Source organism: Poeciliopsis prolifica, unplaced genomic scaffold (genome assembly GCF_027474105.1).
Source record: "Poeciliopsis prolifica strain line A6 unplaced genomic scaffold, Auburn_PproV2 SCAFFOLD027, whole genome shotgun sequence".
Classification (NCBI taxonomy): domain Eukaryota; kingdom Metazoa; phylum Chordata; class Actinopteri; order Cyprinodontiformes; family Poeciliidae; genus Poeciliopsis; species Poeciliopsis prolifica.
This window is the reverse complement of record NW_026562402.1, coordinates 959,991-973,179: the sequence shown is the minus strand read 5'-3', so window position 1 is coordinate 973,179 and position 13,189 is coordinate 959,991. Positions and strand designations below refer to the sequence as shown.

The 13,189-nt window shown below is 37.4% G+C and overlaps 1 protein-coding gene across 1 annotated transcript; it reads left to right on the top strand.

Moving 5' to 3' along the window:
- Window positions 1-8,616: 8,616 nt before the first annotated feature.
- LOC129371603 (twist-related protein 2-like) lies at window positions 8,617-10,393 on the top strand. The gene has a single exon (XM_055048288.1). The coding sequence runs from the start codon at window positions 8,929-8,931 to the stop codon at window positions 9,571-9,573; it is 645 nt and encodes a 214-aa protein (XP_054904263.1). The 5' UTR covers window positions 8,617-8,928; the 3' UTR covers window positions 9,574-10,393.
- The last annotated feature ends 2,796 nt before the right edge of the window (window positions 10,394-13,189 follow it).

Sequence of the window (13,189 nt, the reverse complement as noted above, 5' to 3'; positions counted from 1 at the left end):
AGTGAATACAAATAATTCTAAATATTCTGACAAAACATAAATATTGAGTCCATCAAAGGATCTTTCTGCTATATCTACAATAAATATATGATTCAGAAATAAGCCAAACTGCACAAGAATTTATTATATTACAAGTTTTATAGCATGACAGTGATGGATGTAACTTCTGGGTTAATTCATGAACCTTTGACCCATTAAGTGAAATTTTCTAAAATACAACAACCTGGTTTGTGCTCTGATCTAAGTCAGCCGTGTTGCCCATACTTCCTCTGTAATAATTGCATGACCGACTCAAGACTTTACAGGATTCTTTGAATTCAAGTTTTCCGCCTTGTGAGCATGACCTGTTTGTCTTCTCTATTCCAGTCAGTCTGTCCTTGTATTTCCACCTGTTTATGAACTCCACCCTGTCCTCATTGTTTCCTGTTCCCTGTTCTTTCTGCACTGTCTTCAGGTCTGTCTGTCTTGAAGATTCTTGTAGTGTGCACATTCCAGTCTAATCCTCCCATTACAGTCATTTGACCTGATTAAAGTCTGACTTTGAGCTGAATTGTGAAGTTGACTGATGTGTTTGACATCTTTTGTGTCTTGATGATCAGTTTGGATACTTAGTTAAGAACAGTAAGAGTTTTATTGCTGTTTTTCATTCCTAAACTACGGAATCAACAGCTCCAATGAACCAGAAAAGACAGACTTTAAAGATCACACATAGCTCGTTTTGCAGTCAGAAGCTGTGTTTCTATCAGCAATGGAATTGTGCAAAATGGGTTTACAAAAATAATTTTATTTTATCAGCACATGCCAATTTAAAAAATCTTTTTTGATAAAAAGTTTTTGCGCAAGGCTAAGGTGGTTTTTCAGCTGTATTAAAATTAGTGTATGTCACAAAACTGCAATGGAAACACTTTCTGCATCACACAGATCAGTCACATGATCAGCAAACAAATGTTGCTCTTTTAAAAAAGGCAAAGAAGACGAAAAGAAGTGGTAGAAGGAGGATGACATGGCATGTTTTTAAAGAAACAAGCTTACTCACATGTGATTTAAATTGTGTTTCTCACTTAATGGAAATACCACAACTGCAAAATTGTCCTTTTCCAATGTCCACAAAGATTTGTGGACATTTGTAATGGAAATGCAACTAAAGATGAATTAAGGGTATATGAGAGCATGTAAGTGTCTTAGTAGTATTTATATATAAATATTTGAATGCTCAGCTGCTTGTTCAGGAAGCTACAGTACGTCACTGAGTTCCTCTGTAAACATGTGAGCTCCTAACTGAAAAACATCTACCATAGCTGCATTGTTTTGTCTGGTAATGTTATTTATTTTATGCTTATTTGCATAACTTTACTTGTTTCTTCAAATTAAGGTGAGCAAAAAAAATTTATTGGCATAAACTTACATATATTTTCTTGTGTCCAACAAGCTCCATTCCCATGGTAGTATTGATTATTTTATGTGTTAACTATGTCAGAAACTGAAACACTTTCAGCTTTTTCATATTTCCTGTAAACAATACTGCATTTTTTGAGAAGCAAAATCAAAATGTACTTATTGAAAGAACCCTTCTGAAACATGTTCAATAAACACTTAATGTGACTATGATGTTTTCAGAAGAATCTATTTTTCTACAACTGTAGGCCTGTTGTTCTGTTTGGATGTATCAATTTAAACTATCAATACTAAGGTAAGTAAGTATTAGTTTTGGATCAGTACTTTTGTGATGAGATCACTAATGGTTTTTGCAGTTTTTCTTTTATTATGTTGAACAAATACTATAATTTACTAAAATTACATTAATTTCCTGTGTCATATTGGAAAAAATTCCAGTATGTTCACGACACACGAAGATAGTATATTTATCCATATTTTACAAGCAAAAAAAACCCATTAAAGGCAAAATTTAATTTGTATGCATATGCAAAATTAAAACGTCAAATATTCAGAGCTTACATTTTTATTGTGAGAGCAAGATTTTATACTTTTGTAAGATTTGCATTAAAAATGTCTGCTTTCTTTCAAATACAATCTCTTTAATCACCCAATGAATGCAGCTTCACAGTAACTCTCCTGTGGGTAGAAGAAGATAAAATTAGCAATACTATAGTAGTTAGTAAATAAAGAAAACTACTTATTTGGAAAAAATCTTTGCCTTGTATTTTATCATAATCGTAATCTGAAATCAGATTGGTAAAAAAAAAAAACCATAAATAATAAAATTTTAGGAAAAAATATCAGTACCACAATTGGTATTTTGATATTAGCCATGTATTTACTTGGTGACCTGCCAGCAAAACTGCAGACTTTCTACAGTAAATCTGATCATCTCTCTTTCAAAGACAAAAGATAGTGAAGCATATCTTAGCATTGATATGATACTAAGTAAATGCTGGGCCAATATCACCAAAAATATAACTGATACTTTTGATTAAGATTTTTTTTTTCATTCATACATTTTATGATTCTTAAAAACCTTCCAATATTTCAATTAACTTCAACAACTCATATGATTAAAATGGTCAGCTTCATTTGGGAGAGATACACTACATCTTCTGGTAATTTCAGCAGCTGTAATAATTTTAAATATTTAAAATTTGTGTCCCAATGAAATGCAATGAAAATCTTTAACATTTAGAAAAAATCTGCAGAAATTCTTTCACCGCTTACTGCTTCTGCCTACTTCAATCTACAAACTTCATTTAACTTTTAACAAGTCACATTCATTAAGCTATCTTCACATGATTAAACCCTTTGATATCTCACTGTTTTTGAAGATTTAACTTCTATGCATTTATGTCTGTTTTTATTTCCATCCATCCATCCACCCATTTTCTAACACCATCCAATTAAGGAATCAATCAACTGGTAGACTTTAAATGACATGATTTCACATTCACACCTCTTAAGCCCTCCGCCTCACAGAGCGTCCCTGCACTTCCACATTCAGATCTTTCAGATGAGCCAGCAATGATTAGCAAACACCTGGTGGAACTGCACATCAGCTAAGCTTATCGTATTAAGTACTTGAAGGTACAACACTCCTAAGAGTGACTGTAAACAGCTTAGTGAAGAAACGTTGTGACTAATGTTATTCTGTCTGAGAATATGGATTCAGAGGATGGAGACCAATGAGACCAGTGATCAGAGCAGACTGTCACAGTGAGGCAGGGCCAGTTGGATCAAAGGCCCACAAAATCTAAATCAACATACAAAGTGCACTCATATTCAACCAGGTTTGAAAAGAAATCACAAACTTTCATTCAAAGAGAGTTTAGAAGAAGCAGGTGGCTCATCTGCTGTTTATCTTTAGTCCTGTAGAGGGCGACATAACTCTTTAAAAGCACATTCTGTGCTTAATACCAAACTGCTGCTCACCACACACAGAAAACTAGAACTGAATGAACAGATGTTGCCATGATTTGACGACGCTCTGAGTCTTTCCTGCACAGTCATTGCTGCATGAACAACAGAATCAGCCGAGGCAGATGCATCAAAAAGAATTGGGCAGAGTCCAGAGATGTTACCTCTCTTTACCAGCCTGCCCCTTTTTCACTCAGTTTGAGAACACCATGATACTGAAGGCGCAGGACCCCACCAGCAAAGCCCACTTAGCAGATGGTGAGTCACATGTCCTGATGGAGTTCACTGTAAGCCAAGAGTCCTATTACTGAAAAAATTAAACAGAAAACAAAAACATGGTCAATGTGGGCAAATTTATCTGCCAGAGTAAACCTTGTCCTTTGGAAATATTCTAAAAAAAAGAAACTGTACTGGCACACCAAACTTCTACCATAAATATGTTTATATTGGTTTGCAGTCAAGGATGGGACAACATCATTCCAAGGGTTGAAAATAGGCACAGCATGGACATCCCTGATTTGTATCATTTCCTGTCTTGGGGTTCCAGGGAGTGGGGTGGGACCGTACTGGAAGTGTTAATGCAAAAGCGCCAGACCCAGCTTTGAAGCCAGGTCAGGTCTTTTCTGGTCAGGCCCTGCAGTGCAAAATAGGCATAAGTCTAATAATAACATCTTGGCTGCTGTACACCATATTGAAACACAATAGATGTTTTTTTTTTTTTTTTTTTTTTTTTTTTTTTTTTTTGCAGAGACCAGATGAAACAACAGAAATGATCAACTTTAACAGGTAAACACATTTAAGAAAGTCTGCTAATTATTTGCAAATTAAAAAGATTTTTTTCTAATAAATATGATAATGTGACTGAAGGGGATTTGCTTGTTTGACAGACAAACTGGTTCTCCTCAAGAAAGTTAAAAATGTGAGACTGTGTATGTCTGTTAAAGTATTACTCAGGTTGATGAAAAATATTGTGTACAATATATTCTTGACTTTGATACACTGGCTTGTGATCAGCTGTACCCATGAAAATGATATGCACTAAGTCATCCTCTTGTCCTCAAGACAGGCATCTTTAATTACCACCATCTGCATTGGGATGATGTCACGAGGTGTGCTTCTGCAATATTTCTGCTTCATTCTTTGGAGATCCTCAAGCAACACTGTGCTGATGAACCAGTTGGAAATATTCATAAAGTACAGTCAGGTCCTTTTGGAATGTGGAGGGCATCTGATTTCACCAATGAACACTCGTGACGACATGAATAACGTTTTTGTATCTCTGCTGATAGAATTCACTGTTTTCCACATTGTGGTTATTACCACCAGGCATCTTTATTGGATTAGAAACATATAAGCTGGATATTATAAAGTGGGGTAAAACAGAACAGGGAGAAGCTCTTACTTTGGCGGGTTCGGTGTGCATGACTGTTGACCCAGATCGCACTCAGCTGCTGCTGGGTGCGATCTGGGTCTAGGACTGGAGCGCTTGCTAACATTCATTTCCAGTTATAGCATGAAAGTGTGGGTTGTTACTGGAGCGGAATCCCTACTTTGTGCATTTATTGTGGCACAATTATAGACTTCCCTATAATTGTGTTTATCTTTATTTATTGTGTCAACAGAATCAAAACTTGCCCTTTTGTTTTCCTTATGTCATCCGAGAATTCTTGCACTGCCAGGAAAGAAAAAGGTTCTCTGTTGCTTACATCTATTTCATTGGCATTTTTTATTACAAATTTGTTTAACATTGCAAACCAACCAATCATTACCTTGCCCTTTTTAAGCAGTGCACAGTGTTGTAGTGCAGGCCTTTTGCTGGAGTTTTAACTGTCCACATAATGGTAGCTGTAAAAGGAATGGGTTTTTTTTTAATCTTGGAAAAGTTCTGGAACGTTTAAAATCTGGGGTGGTGCCATGGCATTAGTTGGAGCTGCCTTAGACATTGTACTGTCAGTTTTGCATGTACTGGGCCCGGGTCCTTCCATAGGTATTCTTGTGGGGATTTCAGGATCAGCAGGTGTATCTCTGGATGCAGCTGCAGGAGTAATAGACCAGTTTGATGTACCTGAAGATGCTTTGGAAGACTGGTGTTTACAGTTTTAGCATTTGCAGGACGTGTTGTGGCCGCATGTCTGCGACCGGCCTGCGTGCGACCGGCCTGCGTGCGACCGGCCTGCGACCTTCATGGTTTGTGAGCAGCATCACTTGCCAAAGGAAGCAATTTTACAGAGGGGGTTTGGAATTTTCTTACAGGCAAGATGATAGAAGTGTAGGCTGTGTTTATATTTGTGCATTGCAGTTTGCTTAATATCAATCAATCAATCAAATTTTATTTGTATAACACATTTCAGCAGCAAGGCATTTCAAAGTGCTTTACATCATAACAAACAAACTCAAAAACACAAAGTCATCAAGTGGGGAGTTCTTGGCTTTGCATCCACAAAAGGGGTACTGTGTTATATGGAACAAAATGCCTATTGGAATTTTTATTCCCATTCATGCTCACAAACATGCAGTTTACAACAGTGTTAACAATCTTTCAATGAAAGAGGTTCCGTGCACCTCTTTCACTGAATTTCACTCAGGGACTCTGTCGTCCCTCGTGGATTTTTGTGCAATTCTATGGTACCAGTTACTGTCTAGAATTTACAAGGTTTCTGTTTCGCGCAATGATCACTCGCCGTTTAACATGGACATTTTTTACAACCATCTATTTCTTTATCTGTCTTTCTGAGTCCCTTGTATATCTTGTTATGTAGCCCATACTTTACCTTTTGCATTGATGAAATGTCTGCGATATTCCCTGTGTCTTGCTCATAGATGGCTAAATTGATGCTCTCTGGATTGCATTTAGAAAACTGTGTGAAATGTATGTTCCTCCAGAAGTCAAAAAAATGACATATGCCAACCCGAACCCTAACAACGGTCAGATTTACAAAATCATGCGAACATACACCAGACAGCAGCACCTCAACTGCTCAACAAGTTACCGCCTTCTTTTCTGCTCCATACACACCTGCATTCAACCATAAATAGCCAATGCAAACATGAAGGTGTATGTAAATGAGCCAGCAAATAAGTGTTGCTTTATGGTCTCCAATGGGAATCACAAAGAGGAAAGTAAAGAAGAAAAATTCACAAGATAGAACTCAGTATGAGTGAGGTGGAGAGTTGAAAAAAGAACTAACTCAATTTTGGTATCCACAGTGTTGCTGTGACAAACGTTACACATGACAGATCTGTGTAAATGATTGTGGCAAGTTCCACACGGTAACTTGCCACAAGCATTTTAGGAGGCCAATGACATGCCCCACAGTGGTGTGAGTGGTATTAGGGGCAAGCGTTAAATGATAAGTATTATTGTGACGATGTGCTGAAAGCCTGTGATGGATTGCTGTCCATGGTGACTCTCACCCAAAATGTCTCGCTGGAAATAGGCACCTGCATCTCCGGACCCCACCAGGAACAAGGGTGTAAGAAAATGGATGGATAGATGGATGTGCTCAAGGCTGTATGTCGAAGAGCTGGATCTTCTTAAAGAGACAAAGGTGTCAAATTGTAAGGTCTCCACAACAAATGTACACATGTCTCAGAGTTTGCATGAGGGACTGTACATTCTCCTGTCATGTTTGTTTTTTCTAGATCACAATCTATCTGTGGAAAGTGATGTATACCAGTTTCAGACTCTGTTCTGAGTGTATGGAAAGGTTGTAAATTGAAATGAACTACTATTATTATCAATAAGTATTATTTGATGAAGGTGACATATTTCAGATCAAACTGTTTACTGCAGATGCAGCATGACTATAAAACAGAAGAATGTTTGAGCTTTACATAAAATTCTCATTGGAAGAAAATATCTTCTTATTGCTTATTTTCCATTTCATTTTTTCAGTTCAAGCCTAATATTTATTTGTATAGTCTAAAAAAACAATTTGAAAATTGTATTAAAATGATGGTAATATAATAGATAAAAATGGTCAGCTTTATCCTGCTCAGCTGTTCCTGAAAATGTTTCGTAAACGAGTAGAGACTATGTCTGTGCACATGGAGAAGTTTGGCGTACACGTTTTGAGAAGAAAGACATGAAGTCCTGCTTTCAAAATAACAATGTAAGCAAAAGTATTAAAAGTTTTGACAAAAGACATAAAATCCTGTTTTCAGACTGAACATGTGTGCTCTTGGATTATGCTAGGAAAAGTCCTCCATGTAAAGAGGATTTAACAATAAGGCAAGAAAGACTAATAATGATCTAAAGAAGCTACTTTCACAAAGGACAAATTGCAAGAATAAACAAAGAATCTAAATACAGAGGAAATATCTAGTATGGCAAGACTTTTTGAGCAATAATTAATACAGAGCACTAAACAGAGTACGACAATACATGAACTAAAGTGAAAATACAGAAGAAGATTATATAAAAAATCTAATGGGAATGATATTTATGATGAGGAAAACAAGAATCGATGACAACAAACCTCACTGACAGAGGTTGGCACAAAATATGAAGAATAAATTACCCACAGGAAATAATAAAACCAAAAGCCAATAATCCAAGAATCGTGACACCAGTGTTTCAAGATATCATTAACCTTTTATCTGGTAAATATTGTAGATACCACAAGTTAGACCTTGTGGGTTTAAAGAAAAAATCATATCATAGACTATAATAAGTTACAACTGTGATATTTCACACAACCTGGGGAAGATGGGGAATAAAAGAGTCATTTTCAGTGTCTTTAAATTTCACCTTCTTTGTGATTTTGTGTACAAAATCAATCTATTCTGTTGTTTATAAAGCCAGAAGGCTGGATATTGCAGGATAGTGTATTTGAATTTTGTGCAGTTTCAAACATAAAGAGAGATTCCTTTGCAGATTTCCTTTTGACTTTTAAAAGCCCAGCGATGGTGGTGCTGAGTTGTGAAGTCTCAGTGAGAGAGGGGGCAGGGCAATGCCTTGCTTTGGAGAAAATCTGGAACCTATAAACTTGAGCAACTTCTGGGACAAGGAGGCAAACGTCACTACATTTAGATCTGGTTGGCTGCCCAACAGATCTCGCTCTCCGCCTTGTCGATTCGACTGGACCAATCAGTTAGGACTCACTCCTCTTGCATCCTGAAGCTTCACTGTCCCAAAATCCGTTTCAGGCCAATCAGGGAACTGAGTGGGAGGGGAACTAAAACATTCACCGTTGCCTGACTTTAAAAATGTACACTCACTACGCTCTTGTTTCACATACTGCTTCAGGAGAATGACGTGAGAGAGTTTGTGCCTCATTATGCATGCTTACAGAGACTGGAAGAGATTATTGTTGGGTTTTCACATGTGTGGATGAAGGAGATGACACTGAGTGCTTGCTCTTCTACTTTGGCTTGACTAAATATTCTCCAAGGAGAAGTTGTAAGGAAAAGGACAACAGCAGAAGAAAGACAAAGCAGAGAAGCAAAGGAAGGATCTCAAGAAGAACAGAACAAAAAACAAAAACTTGAAAAAACTAGGTAAGCACAAGAGCGGAGCAGATAGAGCAATTGAAGAACTAAAGGGGAGGAAAAGTGTGTCAAAGTATGAGAGAGGATGAACTGTCCAGAGATGATCACCCTAAAGGAAGGGTGGTTCCCAAAGAGAAGCTGGCAAGACCACTTTCTAACGCCTGTCCTGTTGTTGTAGCCACTCCAGGCATTACTGGACATAAACGTCAGATTGGCTCACACACAGAGGATCACCTTACTCCACTCACCCCTACCTCAACGGACAACAGCGACAAAGTCAAACCAGAGGACAGCATTCAGATATACACCCCAACAGGCCCCAAAAAACTCAAACAGAGCCCTCAGCATCGGCCGCCTTCTTCCAGCCCCTCGCTTTCTCCCCTACCGGGTCACAGTCCTGGAGGACTCCCAGCCCTGGAGGACCCACATGCTCAGCGGGCCATCGCCAACATCCGCGAACGCCAGCGGACTCAGTCGCTGAACGAAGCATTTGCCTCACTGCGCAAGATCATTCCAACACTTCCCTCGGACAAACTGAGCAAAATTCAGACTCTCAAGTTGGCATCCCGCTATATTGACTTTCTATACCAAGTTCTGCAAAGCAACGAGATGGACAGCAAGCTTGCTGGGTGCAACTACCTGGCACATGAGAGACTGAGCTATGCCTTCTCTGTGTGGAGGATGGAAGGGGCATGGTCAACCATGTCTGCAGGTCATTAGCTGGATCTGATAGATCAACAAAGTTCACAGGGAAGCATTCAAACATAAAGAGAGATTCCTTTGCAGACTTTCTTTTGACTTTTAAAGCCCAGCAATGCTGAAGGCTTTTTGAAAGCCACATTAGCCTTGAACTTCTTCAGGTTTGTGAATCAGACAGCCTCTGGACTATTATTTAAATGTTTCAACTGGCTATTGGGGGAGGGACACTAGAACACACTCAAAGTAAGACCTCCATATGAATGTGTATTCTGTTTACATTGTTTCTAATTAAGTTTAGAAAACTGGTCTTTATTAAAAAAGTTCAAAGACTATCTCTGCAAACTTTCCTCCACATGAGAAGAAATCATTTTACTTAAGGTCTCTTAATCTATTTGTTTTCTTTGGATCTCAAGTCAGAATGAAATCAGCTGCTCTCCCTTAATTTTATCACTGCATCCATAAGGCATACATACCACAGGCCTAATTTAAACTTTACGTTGAGTATTTTTCTGTATGTCTGCTGTACCGTATGTCTGCAAGAGAAAATTTGTGAGACATATAAAACCCAACAGCTGTAGGGTTTAGATGAAACTCTTAAAACTGATCCTGGATCTTTGCCTTACCCAAATCCTTTCAACTTTTAATTTTCCAGCCTTTGAAATCCCTTGGCCACCTCAGAACTCAAGTAACAGTGGAAAATGTAGCCAGGGGCAGTTGCCTCTTTTAAAACAAAACCTAGTCCCTTTGTGTTTTCTCCTGGTTCTAAAGAAAAACTCCTGTTGAAATATTTTCCTCTAGTTCTGGCTCAAATTTAGCCTGCATGGCACAAATCTCTGATACATCTACAGCTCGCTGACGAGGAGGCGTAATGAAAACAAACAGCCTTTTTACAGCCATTAATCATGTGTGTCATCATCAAAGGGGAGGCTGATGTGGCTCCCCACTGGGCTTAGCATAAACCATGGGGAGTGATGGAAGAGGTGAGAGCTGATTTATGCACACAAACGTGGACGTGTGCATAGGTGTAGCCGTTTGCATGTACGCATTCCCTGCAAATTGCATGTTCTTCATGTATTAGGTTCTAAAAATACCTCTGCAGTATTTGTTTAAACATACTTTAAACCAGTATCTGTAAAGTTCACTTTTTTGCCTCACTGAAGCACCCATGTTTTTTATTCTTACTCTTGCTTTTATTTTAACAAAATATAAAGAGAAATGAGCAGGAAGTTGTGAGCTTCCAAAACAAACCCATGACAAACCTGACAAACCACTTCTTACTTCAGTGCCAGCATGCAAAAAGATCAGCAACCTATCATTTGTCACAAGGAAAAGTTTCCAACTGAGATGAATAGTTGTAATTTTTTTGGCCCTGCACCAGTATGGTCTCAGAAGGCTTAAGGTCTAAAATGTTCCACATTACTTTTGAATGTGTGTGTGTATATATATATATATATATATATATATATATATATATATATATATATATATTTGTTCAAACAAGATTTGCAGATGGCTTTTGATGTTTATGGCCCCATTTGTATCTGGGTTACCTTTTACCATGTATTTGCATGAATTAAAACTGTTCATCTTGATTCTTGAATATATAGAACAGCACCCTTTGTAAAATTTACAGATTCTAAAAAACCATATTGTGTTCCTTCCATAACATTTAGCCTTTTTTTTTTCTTCAAGCAGGTAAATAAAATCTGATGCCAAATTATTTAGTAAAAAGTGACACTACATTACAGGCTGGATAATAAATGTGTGTCTTTTTTACCTCTGCTGTCAAGTTATCTCCATTGTTGTCTCTTTACCATGATTCACTACAATAGTAAATATTGTGCTAATTTCAGCTTGCTTATATTGATACAGCTATTTAAAAAAAAAAATAAAAATCTTGGGAATTAGATGTAGATTGTCATTCATTTCTGGATGAAATAATGAATTGTAAGATAGTGAAATGATAATCATTTTTAATGCTAGTGGGATGTATTTATGACTTCAATTCATAATAGAAAACCTGGTTCACTTAAGCCAGTGGTTCCCAAAGTGTGGGGCGCACTCCCTGGGGGGCAGAGGAGCGGCAGGGATGAATGAAAATAAAAAACAGTTACACAAAAGTGTTTCACTGTAAAGATGGTCTGTTGCAATCTGAAGTGAGAAATAAACTTCCGTGGAGTTTGAAAACAAAATATGTGTATAAGTTTATGTCTGGTGGAACGATGTGTGTGGCCAGTTACAGTTTTTGTTTCTTTTTTGGGGGGATTTTATCGTAATCCATAGGGGGGCCCAGAAAATCTTTGGGAACCACTGACTTAAGCTAACATTAGCTGTCAAGCTGCTCGTTAGCACAAACTAGTTTCAGCCATATTCAACATTCATACTTTGACGAAAGAATAGATCAATAAGTTAAAGAAAGCTGTATAAAAAGTGTACTACATTGAAGATGTATTTTGTTGTCCAAATTATATTATTTCTGTCTAAAAGAAGTAATACTTTAGTTTGGAGTTTTGAATTCAAAATAACCTACCCTCTTAAAACTGCTTGGTGAAAACAATCCTCAACAATCTGCACTTATTTCCTCTGACAATTAATGCTGCAAAGATTTCTTCGGCCGCCACGCCCTCTCTGTCTCTTACCTCTCTTGTTAAACTGTCTCCCTCTGTTCCCGGGCCGCTCTCCCTTCTCCCGGTCTCTTTATTTAATGAGGTCCTGGAGCCTTTGCCTGGTCAATCACGAACAGTTAATAACTCTGTGAAAGAACAAGGTAGTGTGCAATTACAGCGTGCTGAACATTTATAGCCTGTTTGGTCCTGAGTATATGTTATTCTTTCATTATATATTTTCATTGAAGCAGCAGTGACCTGCTGGTTGATTTCCGACACTTTTACAAAAAACTGAATTTTGAGAGTGACGAGACCAGAAAGTAATATTAATAATAATAATAACAATAATAATAAAGTTAAAAAGGATTCTGCAGTAGACATATGAAAGCAGCTATGTGTTTTGTGTAGTAAAAGTTATAACAATCATAGATTTAAAGATTCTAATTTGAATGCAACATTTCTCCATCAAGGACATTTATTTTCAGCCCACCTTTTTGTTTCAACTATATTTTATTATGAGAGGCGATAAAAGCTGCAGCCACCTCAGTTTAAGTAATACAGGATTTTTGCCATAAGGAATTTATGTTTGTGGCCAAAAAGTTTTGGCAGTGGTATAAAAAACTTGCAGACTCTGTAGTTTAGAGATTTTTTGTTGTTTCTAGGTTACTGTACATTATGATGAGAGGCATGATAATACACTGCTGAATAGGATTTTGCAGGGCTTGAAAAGTTTATTTTCAAGCAAAAGATATGATTTGAATTTGATTTTGTGACACAAAATTTGCTTAGTGTCTTTCAGTCACATCACAGATGGAGCTACAAAAGAGTCCAACTAAAATCACTAGCAATCTAATTAGCAGATTCTATATACAAGAGGTGTAGATGTCAGCAGTATATACCTATGAAGAAAAGACTGCTGCTATTGTTTTTCTACTGAGATCTTTAAAACATTCACTGGCAGGGAAAAGATTTTACAAGAGAAAAATTATTTTCTACTGAGAGCTCCCCACCGGTACAAAGTTCAGCAGGTT

Excerpts from the sequence above, each read along its gene's own strand:
- LOC129371603 (XM_055048288.1), top strand. The coding sequence starts at position 8,929 with ATGAGAGAGGATGAACTGTCCAGAGATGATCACCCTAAAGGAAGGGTG.